Source organism: Canis lupus, chromosome 10 (assembly GCF_003254725.2).
Source record: "Canis lupus dingo isolate Sandy chromosome 10, ASM325472v2, whole genome shotgun sequence".
In the NCBI taxonomy this organism is placed as follows: Eukaryota; Metazoa; Chordata; class Mammalia; order Carnivora; family Canidae; genus Canis; species Canis lupus.
The window spans coordinates 24,462,662-24,485,214 of record NC_064252.1 but is presented as its reverse complement, the minus strand read 5'-3'; the positions used below and the strand labels follow the sequence as shown (position 1 = coordinate 24,485,214).

Below are 22,553 nucleotides of genomic sequence, written 5' to 3'. Positions count from 1 at the left end.
GCACAGGGTTTTCCTCATTTTTCCATTCATTCAGTAATTATTTATTAAGTCTGCTATGTCCCAGGAGTCCAGATACAGAAATGGGTAAGACAAAGAAGGCTTGATTCTTTTTTTTCTTTTTTTTTTTTTAATTTATTTATGATAGTCACACAAAGAGAGAGAGAGAGAGAGAGAGGCAGAGACATAGGCAGAGGAGAAGCAGGCACCATGCACCGGGAGCCCGACGTGGGATTCGATCCCGGGTCTCCAGGATCGCGCCCTGGGCCAAAGGCAGGCACCAAACCGCTGCGCCACCCAGGGATCCCAGAAGGCTTGATTCTAACCCTCAAGGAACATATTGCATAGATAGAATGACAGCTAGGATTTGGTTAGTGCTTTACAGCCTCGTGAGGACTATCCCATATGTTGATATTTAACCATCCTGATAACCCGGTGTGATCACTGTGGCCGGTGGTAGCCCACTGCCCATCTCCTCTGGGGCTGAGATGATGGAGGATTTTTCTAAGTTGATAGAACTTGACTTTGATTCCAGCAATTCTGACTGCAAATCCCTTGCACTTCCTCCTGCCACGGGGACCGTTCCTGTGGCTACTGGATCATCCCCTGCCTTAGAAGAGGACACAGAAGCTGCAGTCACCCGGGAGTTCTCGATACTTCCTCATTTTTTTTTAAAGATCTTATTTATTTATTCATGAGAGACACAGAGAGAAAGAGAGGCAGAGACACAGGCAAAGGGAGAAGCAGGCTTCATGCAGGGAGCCCGACATGGGACTCGATCCCGGGTGTCCAGGATCACACCTCAGGCTGCAGGCAGCGCTAAGCCGCTGCGCCACCGGGGCTGCCCTACTTCCTCATTTTTTTTCCACCACACTTCCAGGGGGGGACCACCCTAAATACTCTGTTGACAGTAGCTGTTGTCTTTCTTCTTGCAGAAAGCCCTGGGTGTGCGGCAGTACCATGTGGCCTCAGTTTTGTGCCAACGGGCCAAGGTGGCCATGAGCCACTTTGAGCCTCACGAATACATCCGCTATGACCTGCTAGAGAAGAACATTGACATTGTTCGCAAACGGTAAGGCTGAGGGGCGGGGGGCACTGTAGGGACTGCCACAGTGTGCTGCTTCTGCTTCCTGCCCTTTTCAGTCAGCACGGGAGGTGCTTGGTAAAGGAAGACTGTTGATGACAGTAGGATCACGGCCTTTAGGGTATGAAGTTCCCTGCCGAGGAACGACATTGCAGATTGGTGATGGGCCTTGGCCTTCTCTGCTAAGAAAGAATCTCTTGTCAAGTAGCCTGGTGATTTGGGCAATAGGGAAGGTCTCAGACACTCTTTGGTGCTGTGACTTGGTCCTCCCAACAGCCCTTTCCAGCACTTTCCAGCACAGACTACTGGCCCTAAGCCAGCCCCCTGGGATCCGCCAGGCCCAAAGGCTAGAGAACTGTCTGTATTTCCTCTTCAGTGTGTTGGCCTAGAGGAGAGCTCAGGCTTCAGACCCGGAAGAGAGCTCAGGTGGGATCTTGAGAATATCTTTTTTTTTCCGGGCCTCCCTTTCCTCGTTTGGTAAAATGGCAGCTGTTTTTGCATTTCTCTCGTGTGTGCCAGGTCCTAGGCTAGATGCTGGCACCAGAAGAATGGATACGATGCTACAGGAGGATGACGTGTGGGGGCTGGTAGCACATAGCAAGCAGCATTGCCCCCCGGCTTTTGAACAACTATAGAGAGGACTGGGTGCTTGCCCACCAGGTGACCGTGACCCTGGGAGTGAGAGAGAATAAACATGAGTATGCCCATTTGAAGCCGAGGCTCGGGTGGAGAAGCAGCTTGTCCAAGGCTACACAGTGGGCAAGTGGTGGGACCTTAGCTCCCTGCTCTTGTCCAATGCTCTAGTCACCACCCCACACTCCCTCTCCCCTGCCACTTGGTTTACTGGTATCCTCACTTGGGTTTTGAGGGGAGAGACTATCATAATCTGTATCTCCAGCAGCCTCCAGCCTGACATCGCCTAATTATAGTAAGAACTGAGTAATGTTCATCAAGGAGGGCTGTAAGAGTAGTAGCTGCCTGAGTGTCCAGTTTGTTCTAGGTACTTCACATGCATTTCTTTTCTTCTCAATAATCCCTAGAGGTTGTTATTATGTCTGCCTCCCTATTTTGCAGATAAGGAAATCGGGTGTCAGATTAGGGAAATACCCGGTCTGAGGTCATCTATCTATTGATTTTTTTTTTTTTTTTAATTTATGATAGAGAGAGAGAGAGAGAGAGAGAGGCAGAGAGAGAAGCAGGCTCCATGCACCGGGAGCCCGATGTGGGATTCGATCCCGGGTCTCCAGGATCGCGCCCTGGGCCAAAGGCAGGCACTAAACCGCTGCGCCACCCAGGGATCCCTCATCTATCTGTTGAGTGGTTGGACCTAAACTCAAGCCAGGTCTGTCTGGTTCCATTGCTCCCCAGTGGTTGTTCTAGCATTCTTGTGGGTTTTGTCTAGGCTGCACATTAGAATCACCTTGGAAGCATTTATTCATCTATTTTTAAAATATTTAAGTTTTTTTTTTTTTAATTTATTTTTAGAGAGAGAGAGTGAGGGGAGAAGCCAAGAGGGAAAAATCTCAAGCAGATTCCGCTCTGAGCTGGGAGCCTGACCTGTGATTGGATCTCAAGACCCCGAGATCATGACCTGAGCCGAAACCGAGGGTCAGATACCTTATGGACTGAGCCACTCAGGCGCCCCTAAAAGATTTTATTTTAAAGTAATCTCTCCACCCAGCATGGGGCTTGTGCTCACAACCCAGAGATCAAGAGTCACATGCTCCACCAATTGAGCCAGCCAGGTGCCCCACCTCGGAAACTTTTAAAACTACCAGCACCTGGGCCCCAATTCTGATTCAGTTGGTGTAGGCCTTACTCCTCAAAGTGTGGTCTGTGAGTCAGCAGCACCACCACCCTGGGAGCCTGTTAGAAGTGAGACTGTTCAAAACAAAGATTAGTGGATGAAAATGTAAGAACGTTTCAGAAGGCCAGGGGATAGAGGCGCCTGTGTGGCTCAGTGGGGAGACCGCTTCTCTCTCCCTCTGACCCTCCCCATCACTTGTTCTGTCTGTCTCTCAAATAAATAAAATCTTTCTTTTTTAAAAAAGATTTTATTTATTTATTCATGAGAGACACAGAGAGGCAGAGAGAGAGGCAGAGACTGGAGAAGCAGGCTCCATGCAGGGAGCTCAGTGCAGGACTCGATCCTGAACTCCGGGATCAACCACTGAGCCACCGAGGCGTCCCTCAAATAAATAAAATCTTAAAAAAAAAAAAAATAAAAGCCAGTGGACTTCCAGAGGGACTCTTCCTCTACCCTGTGTTCGTGACAGAAGGGGCCCTTGTTCTGTTCTTGGGAAACTGAGTCTCTGTCACCCAGTAAAGTACAGGGACAGATGGACATGGGAGACCCATTTTGCTATCCCTAGTTGATCCTTAAGGAAATGTGGCAATGAACCCGGCCTTAGGCTTTTGTCATCGTCGGGCTTTTTTGTACAACTTCAGGCATTTGCTGTCAAGGTCTTTGGTTTTAAGGCCCATGTGCTATTTTTTGTCTCCCTTGGGGGCCAGAAAGAGGGGCTGTGCTCTGGGCAGTGAGTCACTGCCCATACGCCGGCGTTGGAGATGCTGCCACAAAAGGGGGCAGGCTGTACCTCAGGCCAGTGCTATTTTTATTTAAGGTTCTCATGACAGCAGAACTGTAGAGATTTTCAGAATTGCTGGTTGCTCTGCTGTTGCCCAGAGCCAGCTCCTTAGGCAACTCTTGCATTCGGGATTAGGTAACTGGGAGTGAGGACTGGAACCAGGCTATTGGAAGGAAGCTTCTCTGCTTTTCCAGCAGAGTCCTAGTGGTGACGGCACTAAGAATGAGAGTTGTAGGACACATCCCAGAGCCTGGGCCCTGTTCTGGTTTCCAGGTGTTAGAGGGACGGCAGTGGAAAGACATGGCCAGCTGAGCCACACTGCATGGCTGGCTCCTTGCGTCCTGGCTCTGCGTCTCACTATCTCACTAGCTTGTGACCCGGGGCGGGTTCCTTCAGCTCCCTATGCTTCAGTCTCCTCATCTGTGTCATGAGGATACGGTGACTTGCCTACAGTAGAGCTCTTAGAGCTGAGCTGAGCTAAAAGGACATGTTGTGAGCAGATGAATCTGTAGTGACAGAAGGCAGGGCACTGGTTGCTCCAGGGATGGGGGCAGGAGAGAGGGATGACAGAAGGGCACAGGAAAACTTTTGGGGCTGATGGATGCGTTCATTATCTTGATTGCAGTGGTAAGTTCACAGATGTATACATACATCAAGCCTGGCGGATTGTATACTTTAAATATGTGGTTTATGGCATGCCAATGACACCTCAGTAAAGCTGTTTAAAAACAAGTGCCATATAAGGGCCAGCTGTCTCTCATTACACTCCAAGTGCTGGACTTCAGAGATGGGGTGGGGAGCTCCCCGAGAAGAGCGAGCAGTGGCTTGTCTGGTTACACACTAGGTTTAGTAATAGGGTCAGGTCTAAACCCAGCACCTCTGACTCCTTAGTTTGATACTTTTTTTTCTTTCCTGGCTTGTTGGGTGTGAGTGAGCTGCACCCCTTCCCAGGAGGCCTCAGGTTGGGGAGGCAGAGTGTGAGGTCCAGCCAGGGCTGCTGTGGTGGCCATAGGGAGCCTCGAGGTGGGTAGTTGAGAGTTGACCTGTATCACCTGGGAGGTGGCTGGTGGGAGGCCACCTAAGGCCTGGTAGGGGCTGCACCTCCCCAGGAGCCGGGTTTAGACTGCCCCTTTGGCCGTGATGAGGAAGGAAAGGGTGGGACCTGCAGGGAGAGGGGTCAGAAAGAGGGGCTCAAGGAGATGACTGGGTTTCTATTCTTGGAGCTGATAGCCATGCCTATCTGAACAGGGTGAGAGCAAATGGGGCTAATGGGAAAGGCTTTAGCACAATAGTGTAAGCAGCAGAGGGTTGTGGGTGGCAGGTGGGGCATGCTGGGCAAGAGGCATGCTGGAGGGATCCTCTGCGTCTCACTGAGGCTGAGGGCACAGGGCAGGGGGCCGTGGACAGAGAGAATTTGAGGATCCAAAGCAAGACTCTCGCTGTGAGCTATTGAGCTATTGAGCTATTACCACCACTCTGCTGAGCCTCCCTTCCCTCTTGCTTATTTGTTTAAATAGCAAGGAGGATTAAATAGTGAGATGTATGTGTAATAGGTACCCCTCAGATAATAGCAATCAGCACGCTGGAAAAACAGATGGCCTTTATAAAAAAACAACCACCCCGCTCACCTCTTGTGGTGTTGTCACTTATTTTTCAGGTAATTTTAAAGCACCTAGTGAGTGCTGTGTGCTAGGAAGATTGTAGTGAGCAAGACTGATTTGTGCCCACCCTCATGGAATGCAGAGTCCCCTGTCCCTGCCCGCTGTCAGGGTTACGGTGGGACAGAGGGAGTGGCTGTGGGCAGGCAGGGGATTGTACAGCCAGCACTTCTCCCTCTTCCCCCAGATTGAATCGGCCTCTGACTCTCTCAGAGAAGATTGTATATGGACACCTGGATGACCCAGCCAAACAGGATATCGAGCGGGGCAAGACGTACCTGCGGCTGCGGCCGGACCGCGTGGCCATGCAGGATGCCACGGCCCAGATGGCCATGCTGCAGTTCATCAGCAGTGGGCTGCCCAAGGTGGCTGTGCCGTCCACCATCCACTGTGACCATCTGATCGAGGCGCAGCTCGGGGGTGAGAAAGACCTGCGCCGGGCCAAGGTGAGCTGAGGGTGGCATCGGGCGGCAGTGGAGGTGACATGGGATGAGAAGCAGGGTTCTTGAGCTAGGGTATCACCTCCTAGTTCTTATAGGCTCTTTGGTTTAGTCTTGTTTTGAACATTGTTGTTCTTTCCTAACTCAGAAAATACCATTTGCTTATGGTGAAGATGTTAGAAAATACAGAGAAAGCCTAAAAAAAACCCAAAAAACCAAAAACAAACAACCCCTACCCATCATCCTTAATCTTACCACATGAAAGGCAGTTTTTATGGTCATTTTTCTGTTCTGTTAGACGAAATGGTACAGATGTCTGGTTCTGATACATATTGGCGGCTGCTCTGGAAGGGGTAGCTTAGATTTCCCCTTCTGCCAGCATCACATGTGCACACACTCATGCTCTTGGCCAAGCCCCGAGGACCCGGCTGGGGAGGTGGCCAAGGCCCTGAGCAGGAGGTCCCACAGTGGCATAGGGACGTGATTAGGGCCAGCGCCCTGTCTTGAGTGCTCTCTCTTACTGATTGGCCTCCTCTGGGGCCTTTCTTTTGGGGGTTTGCTTAATGAGCTAGAAGGGCCTGTATGCCACAATGAGTCGTTCTTTCCCTTGAATTCCTCCCAGCCTGCCTTATGAAATAAAATTACTGCTTCTTCCCCCAGGCTCTGCTTGTGGTACCTTTGTGTGTGCCTGCTCTTGACCACAGCAGATCCCTGCCAGCTCTGGACCTCCACCCTTTCCATCCCCTGCAGTGGAAGTGGGCACCCCTGTCAGGGGGCCGTTGGCAGGAGCTGAATGCTGGCAGGGCTGCAATTGAAAGTGCTCCAGCTCCCAGGGTCAGCAGAGCTCACAGAGCCTCTCAGACCCATGGGAAACACAGCTTTCCCACTCGAGCCCTCTCTTCCCACCCTGGCCTAGCACTCTCTGTCCTGGTTGCCAGTAGCTCTTTTTCTATTCAGCTGAAAGAGCCCCAGCCTGCTGGCCAGAGGTTTCCATGTTAGCAGCAGTGGAAGTGGTCATGTTACAGGGGCTCCTGTGGTGCTGGGAGCTGGGCATGGCCAGGAGCAGGGTCCTGTCCACCCCTGGGAATGACTGCCTGCTGTGGGGCCACCGCTTTCAGGGTCTGGCTCTCCCTTTACTTTATGGATTCAGAATCTACTTCTGGAGATGAGATTCACAGAATCATAAGATTTCAGTGTTGTTGAACACTAATTACATGCTAGACACTGTGCTAGATGCTGGGGATTCAGTGTGAACAAGGCAGGGGGGCCCTGCCTTCATGCATCTCAGAACCTAGTAAGGAGACAGACACTAAACCATCCCACAAACAGACAATTGCCAGTTCGTATATATCTTATGAAAGGAAGACGTAGGACTCTGTGAATATAAGGATATAAGAAAGAAGCCTAATTTAGGCTCTGGGGAGAAGGGACAGATTCTTGATGAGACCTGTAAGCTGAAACTGGGACAGATAAGCTGATATTAACTAGAGGAAGAATATTCTAGACAGAACAGTGTATATAAAGACCCCAAGGCAGGAAGCAATTTGATGCATTTGTGGAGTTGAAAGGGGGCCTGTGGCAGGGAGGGTGGGATGAGGGGGGCAAGGACAGGCACAGGCAGGCCCTGAGGGCCATGGGCACCATCCTAGGAGTCCTGAAGGGTTCAAGCAGAGGAGGGTTATGGTCAGATTTACATATATTTGTAGAGTCCCTGTGGTTGGGAACCAGAGAGGCAGAGTGACCTGTCCAGAGTCACACAGCCAGAGAAGGCTCTAGGCTGAGTTCAGGCCAAGACTGGCACTCTGTTCTGTCCCCCTCCACCACCACCACCACTTGTACAGACATGAGAACACACACCCAGACACACAACCACTGCCTCCTGCCCTTGGTGCCAATGTTATAAGTGACTGATTTGAATGAAAAGGCAGTCTTATTAATTATTAATTGGAGAGAGACTGCTCTGGGGGCCCAAGTTTTTTATGTACTATTTTTTTGCCTGGGGGAACCATGTGGGCTTCAGAAGGACCCATGGTTGGTCTGGAATTTAAATGAAGGAGACAGCGTGGTCTTGAGGGTGTTTTATTGAGGGCCCAGGAAGCTGACAGTGAGTCCCTCTGCCTTGGAGTGTGGATCTCCCGTGCCCAGAGGCCAGCAGGTCTCACTGCCTGCTTCTTCCTTTGGGACCCTGTGCTGTCTGCCCTGGTCCCATTCCTTTTGTCTCTGGAGTCAGGGAAATCTGCATTTTATAGCATGGTCCATTTGACAATCTTTCATTTGAGGCCCATCAAACGTTTTACCAAGCGTTGAGCACCTCGAGCGTCCAGCCACTGGTGTTCTGAGCTGTCCTCTTCATTATAAGGGAAGTAGCTATTTTATATTAGAATGTAGCTCTCGAGTTATATGGCTGCAAGGCCTGGTTTCAAACCCTGGGATTTAATTCTGGGATCTCCAGCAAGTTATTTCACCTTTGAGCCTCTGTTTTTGCATCTGCAAAATGGCCTTGATGACAATGCCTTTCCTCTTTCGTGGGATGGGTTGTGAGGATGCTTAGTGCAGTGAGCATTCAATAAATGTCAGCCCGGGTGACTGACATTGGCTCACTTGAGGCATCCGAAACTTGGGCGGAAAGATAGCACCCTGCATGAGCTACAGTCGGACTGGAGCGCCCACTTGGTGTCACTGCTTCCCTTTGACCCCTTCCCCCAACACCATGCCCCAGTCAAGACGGTCCTGTGGTGGTGTGCCCTTTGCTGCTGGCCTTGGCTGAGGACTTGAGTGCCAGAGATGATGTAGCCGAGTTCCTTCTACAAATAAGGAAACTGATCAGGGTAGGGAAGGGACTTGTTCCAGACCCATTCCCTGGCCAGGTGTCCCAGAACTGAGGCTCTCTGCTCCTTTGCCTTTCTCCCTAGGCCAGCCAGCTGAGACTGGGCCAATGTCCAAGCCCTTTTAGAATTATTTATAGAAGGCCTCCAGGAGAGTACCTGTCTTCACAGCCCCAGCATTTTCAGAGTCCTAGGGGTGGGCTGAGCAAGGGTCATCCCAGATGCAAACTGTATTACTAATGCTCTGGTTATTGATTTATCTCGATAGGACATAAACCAGGAAGTGTATAATTTCCTGGCAACCGCAGGTGCCAAGTATGGTGTGGGCTTCTGGAGGCCCGGCTCTGGAATCATTCACCAGGTAAAGCAGGGTTTGGCTTGCCTTTCTGGGGGAAGGGCCCTTAGGGAACCAGAGAGCATCTCCTGGCCTGCAGGAGCAGAAGGCCAGAGACTCAGGAGCGTGGAGGGGGGTTGTATTATTTTTTGTCTTTTTTCCACGAGTGTTCATATTACATGGATAGCTAACAGTTGATGGACACGTTCTGTGTGCCGGACACTCGACAGATAATAACTTACTCTTGTTCACCACAACTCTGTGAGGTAGGTGGTTTTATCACAAAGAAGTTAATGCACTTGCCTGTGGACAACTGGCTGACAGTGGAGGCAGGATCTGCAGCCAGGAGTCTGGCTCCAGAGCCAATGCTCTGCACTGTGTGCTGCTGGCGTGCCTCCCATCATACCAGGGAACTTTCCCTCGGAGCGGAGTGCCCCTCGGGGTCTTCTTGGCCCCTTCTGGCCCTTATTCTGTAGGATGGAGGGACCTTAGGTCATACTTTCTCCCGGGGCTTCCAAAGGCTGGATTTTCTTTTGATGGGCAATTTTGTCTCTGTACGTACATGTGTTTCTAGGGAGACAGGTGCTTAGTTTTCATCCAAGGTGGCTGATTTGTGGAGGGTGCACTGGTTCGTGTGTCCATTTGCCATCCGCCCTGTGTAAGACCTGCCTCTTTGCACCTTTACAAGGTGACCCTCCTCCCCATCTCCATCCCGGGCCTCCTTCAAGACAAGCTGAGTCAGGCTGTAATCTGACCCTGCATGGACTCCAGCACTGCCCCGCTCCGAAACCAGAGCCCACGGATCACTGCTCTGCCCTTTCAAGCTGTTGCCCTTGCCAGGAAGGGACTGCCTGAGAACGGCAGGGCACATCCATCAGCAGGGTGTAGAAAGCCTCTCAGCAGCAGGGCTAGGCAGTCAGGTAGATCCAACTTTGGACTTTGATCGTGAAGGGCACCCCAATCCCAATGTCCCCCTTTCTACCCCATTACAAGCCCTTTGGAAACTCCTGGACCACAGTTTAGGGCTATGAGTGATGGCAGCTCACAGCTGCCCCTGGCCACCAGCTAAGTGTACATACAGCCTGATATATTTTGTTCCTTATTTTATTTATTATTTTAAGATTTTTGCTATTTTTTAATTTTAGTATTAAAAGGTCTTATTTAAAAAAAAAAAAAGGTCTTATTTATTTATCTTAGAGACAGAGAAGCATGGGGTGGGGGTGAGGGGGCGGAAGAAGAGTCTCAATCAGACTTCACACAGTGTGGAGCCCAATGCGGGGCTCGATCCCAGGATCCTGAGATCATGACCTGAGCTGAAGACAGACACATAGCTGACTGAGCCATCCAGGCACCCCTATTTTTTCCTTTAAGAAGAAAATTCTCATGAAGCATGTGATCTCACAGCTTTGATTTTCTTTCCTCCTTGATGTCAGACCGTCAGCAGCTTTCACCCACCACGTCCAAACCAAACCTTAACCCCTTTCGCTCAGGCCTGGCATATCCTTCCTCCTCCACACTTCTGCCCTTTGATTACCTCCGTAAAGCCCCCCGGCCCTCCCTCTTGCCCGTATTAGAGCCCTCGTGTGTGATCCTCTGGGGACCCCTTCACATTATGACCCCAGTATGTGCCAGTGCTTCAGTAGACCATGTGCACTGGGGACAGAGACCACACTTGGTTTGTTCCTCTCTAGCTCTGGGCCTGGGACCAGGAAGGTACAGAATAAGTCGTCCCTGTACATGTGTTGTGTGAACTTCTCCTCCCCTCCCCGTCCACACCCAGCTGACCCGCGGAGGTCACTGCCATAGCCAGCGTCATTGTGACACTTGCGGTCCTCGGGTCTGCACTAACCCTTCCTTTTGGACATGAACCATATTCGTGGTCCCCACTGTGTAGACCACACTGAATTCTGTGTGTTTGGTCTTCATGGATCAGACTTCAGAACCGTGAGGAGCTTACATTAACTAGCTTTACATTTTTGTTTGTGGCTGGGGCAAGGAGGCCAGAGAAATGAGACAGTTGAGCAGTGTCCCGTCTTAACCGTTGTCTGTCCAGGATTTCCTCTCTGGTAGCCTTTTCTCCCAGCCTCCTTCCCCAGCTTCCTCCTGGGGAAGGAACCAGCCCTCCTAACTGCCCACACTCCTGAAGGGCAAGACCCCTTGCACCTTGCTGCATCTGCTGGGAGACGTGTAGCCCAGGACTGGGGCCTGGGGTTTCTGTAACATTCCATGGAGCCTGCCCACCATTTAGTCAGGCTCCCACCATCATGGAGCCTTTCACGTCTCTGACCTTCTTTGCCCTTCCCAACATCTGAGCGTGTGCTACAAAATAAATAGAAATATTGCCTCTCCCAGACACTTTTATAGCATAATACACATGATCTCATTGAATTTTCACTGTGAGCAGCACTGGCTACTTCTGTCAATGAAGAAGCAGGCCTGGAAGGTGAAGTGGCTTGCTGGAGGTCCCCACCTGCTAGCAGGCAGTAGGGCTGGGGCTCAGACCCAGGGCCTCTTGGCCAGGGCTTTTCTGGTAACATCCTGCAGCCTCAGGCACCTGAAGGGAGGGGCAGGGCTGCACTGAGGTAGCTGTACCTCCGGAATCAAGTGTTTTGGGGAAATGCTCACTTCCAGCGCCTTCCCGAGCTGGGAAGGAGGCCCACGATGAAGGAGCCACCATGAAACAGGAAAGGGGAGGAGGAGGCAAGGTACCATCCACGTGAGTAAGTCCCTTCAGTTCTCAGAGCCACTTCCAGGCCTCTGGGCTTGGGGAAGCATTGTCTGCACTTCCTTTCAGGTCAGCAACAGAAGAGCTCATGGCCTGTGCTCCTGTCGGGTCCCCAGTGCTTCCTTATGGACCCTGGAGCCAGGTCCTGAAGGAACCATCCCCCTTGAGAACCCCAGTTAGGCATGTCCCATGCCCTAGGCAGTTGGCCACATGGGGTGGGGAGCATTGTCAGGAGCACCTGTTGGCAGCCACACTTGTCACAGGACATGTTCCTGTATCCCTGCTTGTCTGGTTCTCACCATGACTCAGTCAAGGTGGTGCGGGTGGTTCTTAGTACCCGCCGCACACAGACACTGGGACCCTGGAGGCACCTGCAAGCCCACCTCAGACAGTCTGGGACTGTTGGGGCTGGTCAGAAGCCCGGGCTCCATCTCCTCCTGCCACACTTTCGAGGCCCTGGCCTGGAGGGGTGCCTGGGAATGGTCCAGGGAGCAGTTTTGCTGACCCCCTTTGGTCCCTATCTCCATTCTCTGACAAAGGCTTTTAGGCTGAAGATCTTGGGTTCTTTTTCAGATCATTCTGGAAAACTATGCATACCCTGGGGTTCTTTTGATTGGCACTGATTCCCACACCCCCAATGGTGGTGGCCTCGGGGGCATCTGCATTGGAGTCGGAGGTGCTGATGCAGTGGACGTCATGGCCGGGATTCCCTGGGAGCTGAAGTGCCCCAAGGTGAAGAAGTAGGGAAGGGCTCTTTCAGGGGTGGCTGCAGAGAGGTGGTCGGTGGGGAGGCATAGGAGCCTGTGAGACCCCGAGGGATGAGGGAATATTTTAGACTCCGGTCTCTCTGAGAGACAGGCAGGGATGGGAATCCCAGCATCCAGACCCTTTGGCCTCCTGGCTGGGGCATGGCCCGTGGCACCTATAATTGCTGTCTTATTCCACCTGTTCAGGTGATTGGTGTGAAGCTGACGGGCTCACTCTCCGGCTGGACGTCCCCCAAAGACGTGATCCTAAAGGTGGCGGGCATCCTCACAGTGAAAGGTGGCACAGGTGCCATCGTGGAGTACCACGGGCCTGGTGTTGACTCCATCTCCTGCACTGGTGAGGAGGGCGGCCGTGTGACATGGGGCCAGTAGTTAAGCCATGGAAGCAGTGAATGGCCTTCCCCTGAGAATCCATCCAGTGGGGACCTAGAGGGAGGGGGGAGATTATCTAGTCTCATTCAACAGAGGAAGAGATGGTGGCCTCCTCTGGGAGGGCAGGTACCTTCTCTGTGGCCATGCAGAGTTAGAGGCTGTGCCAACTTCAGCTGCCCTACCTAGCACTGGGCTCCCTTGGGTGATCCAGAAAGGGAATCCCAGAGAGGACAGAGGTGGTGGTGGGAATGGGGAGTCAAGAGCCAGGGCTTCATTCACAAAGCAGTCCCATTTCCACATCTTCCTGGAACCTCACTCATCTCCCCTTGAATTAGACTTACTACCTAGTAGGCTCCAAGACCAAGTAGGAGCCAGTCCCTTCTACTCATCACTCCGGGTGACCTGGCTTCAGTGCCTCGCCCTCAGGAGTGCAGGGAGACTTGGAACAAGCCTTAGACTTCCACAGGTGGCTGCCTCAGCTCCACAGCAGCCCCACAGGGCTCCTGTTCAGCTGGCCCTCGTACCCCTCCAGAGATGGGGGCTCAGTCTTACGGGCAGCCCTTACTGCCATTTGGAAATTGATAACAATCCTAGTCCCATGTCTCAGCAACCCTATGAGACTAGTATATCCCAGTACAATCAGGATGTCTGTAAGCCTCACACTTCTGTGTGGGGTTCTGTGGTCCAGACAGTGGACGTCCTTCCAGTTTACTGCTGGAAAACCTGAGACCCAGAAACATTTCCCCATAGCACCGTGGTGTGGCTGAAAGGAGGGCAGGCCTGGACACCAGGCGGGTGGACTTAGACCTGAAAGGCAGCACCTGCATTTGCTTTATGGCATGGACCTTGGACCTCTGAGCCAGTTCACTCACCTGCAGATGGCCACAGTAACAGCTGGGCAGCCTGGCCAGGCCAGCCTTCAGTATGTGGTGACCATCTGGTCTGCCGGGCAGGACAGCTAGGCCAGGACTGAACCTGGCTGGGAGGGGCTGAACCTTGTGTTCTCCTGTCAACTGGCCCTGGGACGAGTTTGCCGGCTGCCACTAGATGGCCATGTGACAGAGGGAAGGAATGACACCAGCTCCCTGGGGTGAAGATGTATAGGCATCCAAAGTGGGGGTGGGGGGATAGAACCCATGCCCAGCTGCTCCACCCGCCTTACGTTTCTCTACAGGCATGGCGACAATCTGCAACATGGGCGCGGAAATCGGGGCCACCACTTCCGTGTTCCCCTACAACCACAGGATGAAGAAGTACCTGAGCAAGACTGGCCGGGAGGGTGAGCCGGCAGGGCCAGGGTTGGAGAGCAGAACAGTCGTGTTGCATGGAGACCCTGGAGCTAAAGCTTTCCCTTCAGGGCAGGGGTCTTTAATCTTGTGTTTCCAGACTGGCTTCCGAGGCCCTGAGAAGCCCCCAAAGGGGTATGGGAGGTTGTGTGTGCATTCTTGTTTCTGAGTAGGGTGTCTGTGGCTGCAACAGCTTCTCGAAGGGCCTGGCTGACATTTAAGCTTGAGATACCCCTGCCTCGGGATTGGAATTTAGTTCCGCCCGAAAGGATAGCAAGCCCAGGGTGCCCCCTACAGGAAGCTCTGGAAATGACACGGTTCATGATTCCTGCCCAGTAGGAGGAAAACATTTGGAACCAGAACCACTTTCCCAGCCTCCCCCACAATTTCCCTGAGATTCTAGCTTGGCTTCTTTGAAGCTCTTTGAGGAAGAAATAGGGCCTGTGGGAGGGATCGTTGGAGCCTCCGAAGGGAAGTGAACAAAGGTCGTTGGTGGAACCAGAAGCCAGGGTCAAGGCGGGAGGTTGTCTGGTTGCTTCCGAGCGCTGCCTACCTGGCAGTCCGGTCCTTCTCTTGCGTTATCAAGTACCTTCTTCAAAATTCAGTGCTTTTCATCTCCAGGAAGCCTTCCCTGACTTTGAACCTCGCTTGTTGCTTCTATGACCACATGTTCCTGTGTCTCTCTTGTATCATATTGTTAATTCCAGCTCATCATAGCTCCTTCATTAGATTGTGTGCTCCTTGAGGGCAGGGACTGTCCTGTGCTGTTTTTATTGTTGCTTTGTTTGCTCAGTGCCCATGGCCCAGTTTAACAGGTGCCAGGGAACTGGCTTAAATGGATGGGTAGGTGGGTCATTTGGTCTTGCGACCAGTTTCTCTCCCCCATACTTTAATCTCCCTCCCTCATTGGTTTCAGAAATTGCCAAACTAGCTGATGAATATAAGGATCACTTGGTACCTGACCCTGGCTGCCATTATGACCAACTGATTGAAATTAACCTCAATGAGGTAAGGGGAGGCAGTGGGGTCCTGGGAATTTCTGTGGTGCAGCGCTGAGGCCCCATCTGGGATCTCCTATTGGGCCCTGCCTGCACACCCAGCAGGGTATGTGGGCCTTTGGTTCCCCAGTGCCCCTGCAAACTGCTGCCCAAATCAGACTGCAGCCAGATGGGGGAGGCAGCAGGAGAGGCGGCTGGTGATTCAGAAACTGGCTCCGTTTGCCTCCACTTCAGCCTTAGCAGAAGCCAAGATTTTGCCCTGGAATTTGCTTTTTTGTCACAGTTCAGAGGTCAAGGCCCAGGGTTCCCAGGCCTGGGCAGGGTTTGGCACCCTGAGACCTACAGAGCAGAGTGAGCATCTGGAAGGCCAGAGGAAAGACAGGCTGGCTGGAGGACTGGAAGCAGCTGAGTAGACAATTGAAGGTTTAGGCCCAGAAGCAGTCTTCATGAGTTCAAATCCTAATTCCCGACCCTGCCACTTGAGCCTATGACCTTGAACAAGTTATTCAACCTTTGTGGCCTCACTTTCTCGTGTGTAAAATCTCAGGCGGCCGTGGGACTTGAATGCGTAGTAATAATTGGGCACATGTATCGAGAGCTGTGTGCAAGCGCTTTGCTAAATGTTTTGCATTTAGTGGTAAGTGTCATGACAGAGAAAGCACCTGGCTTTAAGTCCGTTTTTCTCATGAGATTACAGAGCATCTCAGTGTAGGAGACAGTAGATTTGTGACACTGACATCCTTCATTCATTCTGTGCCTTTGCCATCTCCTACCCCGTGACCTTGAGTGACCTAGAGCAAGGCACGCCATCTCCATCATCTGCACGATGGAGATAATACGAGCCTCGCAGGGACCCAGAGCTGGCGCACATACAGAACCCAGTGCTCAGGTGTTTCCTGGGTTTGAGCTAGAAGTCTGCCTCCTGGGTCCTGGACCTGGGTGAGTAGGAGCCAGGCAGCGTCTGAAGTAGTCTCAGGTTTCCACACTCGACGATTTGTTCTCTCCCCTTTCTATTTCTTCAGCTGAAGCCTCACATTAACGGGCCCTTCACCCCTGACCTGGCTCACCCTGTGGCAGAAGTAGGCACTGTGGCAGAGAAGGAAGGATGGCCTCTGGACATCCGAGTGGGTGAGTACCTTCCACCCTGTCGATTTAACAGGCCACAGGGCCAGGGGGCCTGCCTGCGCTCAGCTCACTCTGGGGCATTTTCTGAAATTGTTTATATCTTCTATATGGGTTTTTAAAAAAATTACCTTTTCTTGGTAAAAAGAAAAAAAAATACGTGCTTATCGTAGAGAATATTCACAAACAAATGAATTTTAAGAACTCCTAATCTGAACCCTCAACCAGAAGCCAGCTCTAGGAGCTGCCGCAGGTGTACTCTTCCTGCGTGTCTGTGCATACAGACGTGTGTATATTTTTGTTTTACAATCATTTCATCATCCCAGCGCCGCTCCCTGATTTCCGTTTACATGCTTTACACGTACAGACACACTGGCATGTCGATATGACCTGATTGGCACCTGCTCTTGTCACAGTACAGTGTGACTAGAACACGGACCATGAAGCCAGGTGGCCTCTGAATCTGGCTCTGGTACCGCATAGCTGGGTGACCCTGAGCAAGTTAATTCACCTACCTGTGCCATGGTTCCTTGTCTGGAAGATGAGGGTGAGGTCGTATTTACCTGTAACTGTTGGGAAGGGTGGCGAGTTAACATGTGCAAAGAATTTTCTGCTGAGTGTCTGGCATAAAACAAGTGCCATGTAATGTGTTCACTCTTAGCAGTTAAAGTAAATTTAAAAAAATATTGGTGGTTTAATTTGAAGTAAATGGCTGAACTGATGAGTGAGACTGTCTTGAGGTTCTATAAACAATATGATGTCATCCAGTCGACTTTTTCAATAACTGTCATAGGCTTTTAAAAAAGAATTCTTTGTTCCCCCCAATTATAAAGCAATCAAAACTGAGAATACTCAGAAGTATGAAAGAAGGGACTTACTATGTCCTCACGGCCCTGATCCAGCCATGGTGACTGTTAGTGTTCTAGAGGGAGCCCTCTGACTCCATGTCCGTGTCGTTTCACTGGCCACACCGTCTTCCCTTGAATGGCTGGGCCACGGAACAGCCTGTCCTGTATTGTTAGACGGTTGGATCACTTCCAGCAGGTCTCCGCTAAGAACAGCCCCAGGCCTGGCACAGCTGGTGAACTCTTGACCAGGTCTGGATAGTTGAGGTCGGGTGGAGACCTCTGCTCCTGACCCCTGGCCCCACCACCCACAATGCACCAGGTCTGATCGGCAGCTGCACCAACTCCAGCTACGAGGACATGGGGCGCTCGGCAGCCGTGGCCAAGCAGGCGCTGGCTCATGGACTGAAGTGCAAGTCCCAATTCACCATCACACCGGGCTCTGAGCAGATCCGGGCCACCATCGAGCGGGATGGCTACGTGAGTTCCCACACGCCCTGCCCCCAGTTCCCCCTCCTGACTGCTGAGCAACGTGGCTTCCGGCAGGACAAGCCACAGCCTTGTCAGCCGGGTACCCCACAGCAGCCTCAGGGATCCAGGACAGCTCATCACCACTCAGGCTCCTGACCGACCCTGTCCTGTCAGACGCCAGCCTGCCGCTGACCTGCCCGTCTTCTCTCCGCAGGCACAGGTCCTAAGGGAAGTGGGTGGTGTCGTCCTGGCCAATGCCTGTGGCCCCTGCATTGGCCAGTGGGACAGGTGAGAGGCACACCTTTGATAGGTACAGAGCCCCAGACATTGAGGGGAAGCGTTCGTGGGGTGGAGGGAAGAGACTTGGCCCACCCAGGCCTCTAGCCTCAGGGGTTGCTGCCCACTAGACTTCTCTAGGAATGCCTGGAAGAGGAAGAGCCCCGCAGCCTGAGCGCCCACCTGGCTGAGTCACATGCAGCCAGGGGCTCTAATGAGCCCCCTAAACGGAGGCAGTGGCCCCGAGTCAGGAAACTCGGGCCCTGGTCTCGGCTCTACCTTCCTTACGTGTGGTCCAGGCAAAGCTCTGGGACCTCCCGGGCTCCCTCCTGCGTGAGGCCTGGGAGGCGGCAGCCACTTCAGGCTCTTTCCAATCCCCCCCACCAGGAAGGGCCTGGTGACAAGGACAGACATGCTTAACCCTGTCTCCTCTGACCTGGCAGAAAGGACACCAAGAAGGGGGAGAAGAACACAATCGTCACCTCCTACAACAGGAACTTCACAGGCCGCAATGATGCGAACCCTGAGACCCACGCCTTCGTTACATCCCCAGAGGTGAGACTACCCAGCCCGGCGGTGGCCTGGGGCTGCCTCTGGGGCCCTGCCCCTGGCTGGTCAGGGTGCTGCGAGGGGGAACAGAGGCTGGGGCAGGGCGTCTGACCCCACAGGGCTGCTGAGGGAGTGTTGGCATCGCAGAGCAAGGGATTGTCGGGGTGCAAACAGAGAGCCACAGGCCTCAAGTGTCCCCTCCTCGGTGCTCCCTGCCTGGCCCCTCCCGGCCCAGCAGTTATGGTCACGAGCAGGAGCTTGAAATCACTGCCTAGGAGAAATGGCAGCCCTGGCTCTACCCAGTCCTGTGGGCTCGGCCAAGTCCCCCTCCTCTGTGCCCCCGGATCCTGGCAGGATTACATGAGGGGAGCTCCACAGCATCTGTCTTCAGCCTGGGTCATGATCTTGGGGTCCTGGGATCAGGCCTCGCGTCAGGCTCCCTGCTAAGTGAGGAGTCTGTTTCTTCCTCTGCATGCACTCATTTTGCTCTCTCCCTCAAATAAATAAACCTAAAAAAACGTTTTTTTAAAAAAAAGGACTACAGGGATCCCTGGGTGGCGCAGCGGTTTGGCGCCTGCCTTTGGCCCAGGGCGCGATCCTGGAGACCTGGGATCGAATCCCACATCAGGCTCCCGGTGCATGGAGCCTGCTTCTCCCTCTGCCTGTGTCTCTGCCTCTCTCTCTCTCTCTCTCTGTGACTATCATAAATAAATTTAAAAAAAAAATTTAAAAAATAAAGTTTAAAAAAAAAAAAAAGGACTACAGAGCAAGTAGCGGAAGTGCTTTGCATGGTCTAGGCCAGGAAGGCAGCCTCTTAGGAACAATGACCGAGCTACGTGCTCCGGCGCTTAGACCATTGTCAGCACAGGGCAGTCTTTTTATTCTTTCTTTAAAACATTTTAAAGTAATCTCTACACAAATGCAGGGCTCGAACTGACAACCCCAAGGTAGTTACACACTCTACTGCTAAGCTAGCCAGACGCCCTGTTCCTGACTTTAAGCGAGTGCTCCAGAAATTCCTTGGTTCGCTAAAGATGAGTGAAGAGGTGGCACCTTCCACGTCTTCAGCTGCCCGTTTTAGGAACATTTTTGTCACAGCAGCGTTTGTGTGCCGGGGCCCCAGCACATGCCCGTGAGGGGAGGAGACTGCCCTGAGGAGGGCACTGAGGTCCAGCCCAGTGGCCTGCACCCCCAGAGACCTCCTTGCAGCTTTGGGCTCCCGCTAGGGTCGGGGGTGGGAGTGGTGTCTGGTGCTGACCAGCAGCGGGCCGCCTCCGTTCCAGATTGTCACAGCCCTGGCCATCGCAGGCACCCTCAAGTTCAACCCAGAGACTGACTTCCTGACAGGCAAGGATGGCAAGAAATTCAAGCTGGAGGCTCCGGATGCAGATGAGCTTCCCCGAGCGGTGAGCAGGCGCTGCCACCCTGTGCCGTTGGCCGCTGTGGGCCTGCCTCGGCCTGGGTGTCTCGGGCCCCGCGGGTTGCCCTGTGGCTAAGACTCTCCTGTCCCTCCTGGGCAGGCAGGACAGCACCTGTGGTGAGAATGGGGCAGCTGGGTGGGGGTGGGGGCGATGTGTGTGGTCCTCCTCCTACAAGAGCCTGTCTGTGTGGGGGCTGCGGGCTCGGCACCCAGCGTGTCCCCATCTCCTCCTGCAGGAGTTTGACCCCGGGCAGGATACCTACCAGCACCCTCCCAAGGACAGCAGCGGGCAGCGAGTAGACGTGAGCCCCACCAGCCAACGCCTGCAGCTCCTGGAGCCTTTTGACAAGTGGGATGGCAAAGACCTGGAGGACCTGCAAATCCTCATCAAGGTCAGTGACGGGGGACGGGGCAGTGGTGACAGCCCCAGCCTCTGGGCCCTGCCCTCAGCAGGAAGGGCCGGAGGCGCCCGGGCGTCCCCGGCCCAGCGTCCCCTCCTCCTCCGCCCTGTGCCAGTCTGAGCTGGATCTGGCCAGCTGTGTCCGGGGCTCTCAGCCAGCGGCTGCAGCTGCTCAGGGCCACCTCCCGCGGCCACGGGCAGAGGACGCAGCACAAGCAGGGCAGGCAGGGCACGCGTGACCCAGCACGGCAGGTCTCCATGCCTCTGGCTTGGCCACACAGGCTCCAGAAGCCCCTGGGTCCTCTGTTCCCACAGTAGGGCACCAGTTGGTCTGGCCTGTGTTTGGGAGCCAGGCAGACACAGCCTTTGTGGTGTGGCCAGGGGTCTGAGACCCATGTCAGACATGAAGTTATGCTGTTTACAGAGTCTCCTGGTGGTGACAAGGCAGCACTAAGCCCATAGGATAAACCCGGTCACCAGTCAGGACCGGGACACATCCTTGGGCTTGTGTCCAGCACGAGGTCTCTAGCAGGCCTTCCAGCCTCGGCATCACTGCCTGGGGGCCTCGGTCTGCAGGGGTGGGCCGCAGTCCTGCCCGTGCAGCCTCTGCTGCCTGGGAGCGACCCGTCCTGGACAACTCCTCACTGAGCAGCCCAGGGCCTCTTGAGGGGCGGGGGGACAATCCTGCCCGAGCCTTGTGGTCATTGTGGCTGCACCAGGGCTGCGACTGTGTCCAGAGCCTCTAGAGGGCTTCTCCCGTCATCTCCCCCACGCCATTCCCTGACCCCCGTCCTCTCGCCTCACCACCCAAGGTCAAAGGGAAGTGTACCACTGACCACATCTCAGCCGCCGGCCCCTGGCTCAAGTTCCGTGGGCATCTGGACAACATCTCCAATAACCTGCTCATCGGTGCCATCAACATCGAAAATGGCAAGGCCAACTCCGTGCGCAATGCTGTCACCCAGGAGTTTGGTCCTGTCCCTGACACTGCCCGCTACTATAAGGTGGGTCCCATCGGTGGGGCCGGGGTGCAGGTGCAGGGAAGGGGTGCTCCCTACCCAGGAGCCTACACCAATAGCTCTGCAGTTGGAGGATGCCCTGGTGCCACGGGAGTGGGGGGGGCAGTCCTGTGTCCCCCTCACCATCTACCCCTGCCCTGCGCTCTGCTCCCCTACTGGGCCTTCCTCCAGAGCCTGCCTTTGTCCTGAGCACTGGGGCGGGTAGACCGCACCTCCCCACGCCCCTTGCAGACAGGGACTGAATCTGATCACCTCTGATTTCACCAGCCCTGGGGCAGCAGGTGACCTGTGATGCCCCGGAAGCCCCAGGGAAGGCAGGCAGGGGCCCTGTGTCCCCTCCCTCATACCCTTCCCACTTGCCTGACAGAAACACGGCATCCGGTGGGTGGTGATCGGAGATGAGAACTATGGTGAGGGCTCGAGCCGGGAGCATGCTGCGCTGGAGCCGCGCCACCTCGGGGGCCGGGCCATCATCACCAAGAGCTTTGCCAGGATCCACGGTAAGGTGGAGCCCAGGTCCCACCACCTCCGCTTCCCCTCACTGGCAGCCCAGGCACCCAGCCTGCTGGTGACGGACTCCGGTCTGGAGCCCCACGCCTGCTTTCCACCAGTCTCTGCCACTCCTGAGTAGCATTGGGTCCGAGGCCCACAGCTTCCCAAGATGGGAACTGGCTTCCTAACTTGCATACCCAAGCAGTTGAAATCCAGGGCACGTGGTCAGAGGATTTTTCTGATCATGAATGTCCAGAAAGCCATTGGGTCCACAGAGACCCAAACCGGCAGGCCTGCAGAGGGCTCTAGGCCAAAGGCACCCCGTCATCGGGAGTGTAGCCAACCCGGTCCTGACGGCTCTGCTCAGTTGTCTCCAGGTGCAGGGCCAGGGTGCCTCTCCTAGAGCCCTACCTGGGCTTAGAAAAGGAAGCGCTCTAGGCTGGTGAGGTTCCTGCGTGGAGAAGGGAGGGACTGGCCCTGCCCTCTGTGGACTCCGTGTGCCCTCTGCCTTCCAGAAACCAACTTGAAGAAGCAGGGCTTGCTGCCCCTCACCTTTGCTGACCCAGCCGACTACAATAAGATTCATCCCGTGGACAAGTTGACCATCCAGGGCCTGAAAGACTTTGCTCCCGGCAAGGTCAGGGGGGTGGGGAAGGAGGGTGGGCCGAGGACAGCCACTTTGCTTCTTCCCCTTACACCCACTTCTGGCCCTGCATCCTCCTCCTTCCATGAACCTTTGTTCCAGCTGGAAGGGCCCTTAAATTCTCCAAGCCCCACTCGTTAGTACAGGCTTGGCTCTCGAAAGCCAACAGCCCACGCCTAGCAGGATCCTCTGGGCCCTGGGAGTTAATGCCACCCGAGCCCACACCTGCCCTTGATCTTGGT

The 22,553-nt window shown here is 53.8% G+C and overlaps 1 protein-coding gene across 3 annotated transcripts in view; it reads left to right on the top strand.

The window, feature by feature from the left end:
* ACO2 (aconitase 2) overlaps positions 1–22,553 on the top strand; it is a 55,974-nt gene that overhangs the window by 32,784 nt on the left and 637 nt on the right. For 2 of the 3 annotated variants that reach the window (XM_025458561.3, XM_049115802.1), the window contains exons 2-17: positions 933–1,069; positions 5,515–5,773; positions 8,861–8,953; positions 12,225–12,383; positions 12,605–12,755; positions 13,965–14,069; positions 14,993–15,084; positions 16,097–16,202; positions 17,364–17,521; positions 17,727–17,800; positions 18,232–18,343; positions 19,621–19,743; positions 19,994–20,149; positions 20,970–21,161; positions 21,544–21,676; positions 22,184–22,305. In XM_025458561.3, the coding sequence (XP_025314346.1) occupies positions 933–1,069; positions 5,515–5,773; positions 8,861–8,953; positions 12,225–12,383; positions 12,605–12,755; positions 13,965–14,069; positions 14,993–15,084; positions 16,097–16,202; positions 17,364–17,521; positions 17,727–17,800; positions 18,232–18,343; positions 19,621–19,743; positions 19,994–20,149; positions 20,970–21,161; positions 21,544–21,676; positions 22,184–22,305 (2,172 nt within the window). Of the gene's footprint in view, positions 1–932; positions 1,070–5,514; positions 5,774–8,860; positions 8,954–12,224; positions 12,384–12,604; positions 12,756–13,964; positions 14,070–14,992; positions 15,085–16,096; positions 16,203–17,363; positions 17,522–17,726; positions 17,801–18,231; positions 18,344–19,620; positions 19,744–19,993; positions 20,154–20,969; positions 21,162–21,543; positions 21,677–22,183; positions 22,306–22,553 lie in introns of all 3 variants that reach the window. The other variant, XM_049115803.1, reaches the window with a different exon arrangement.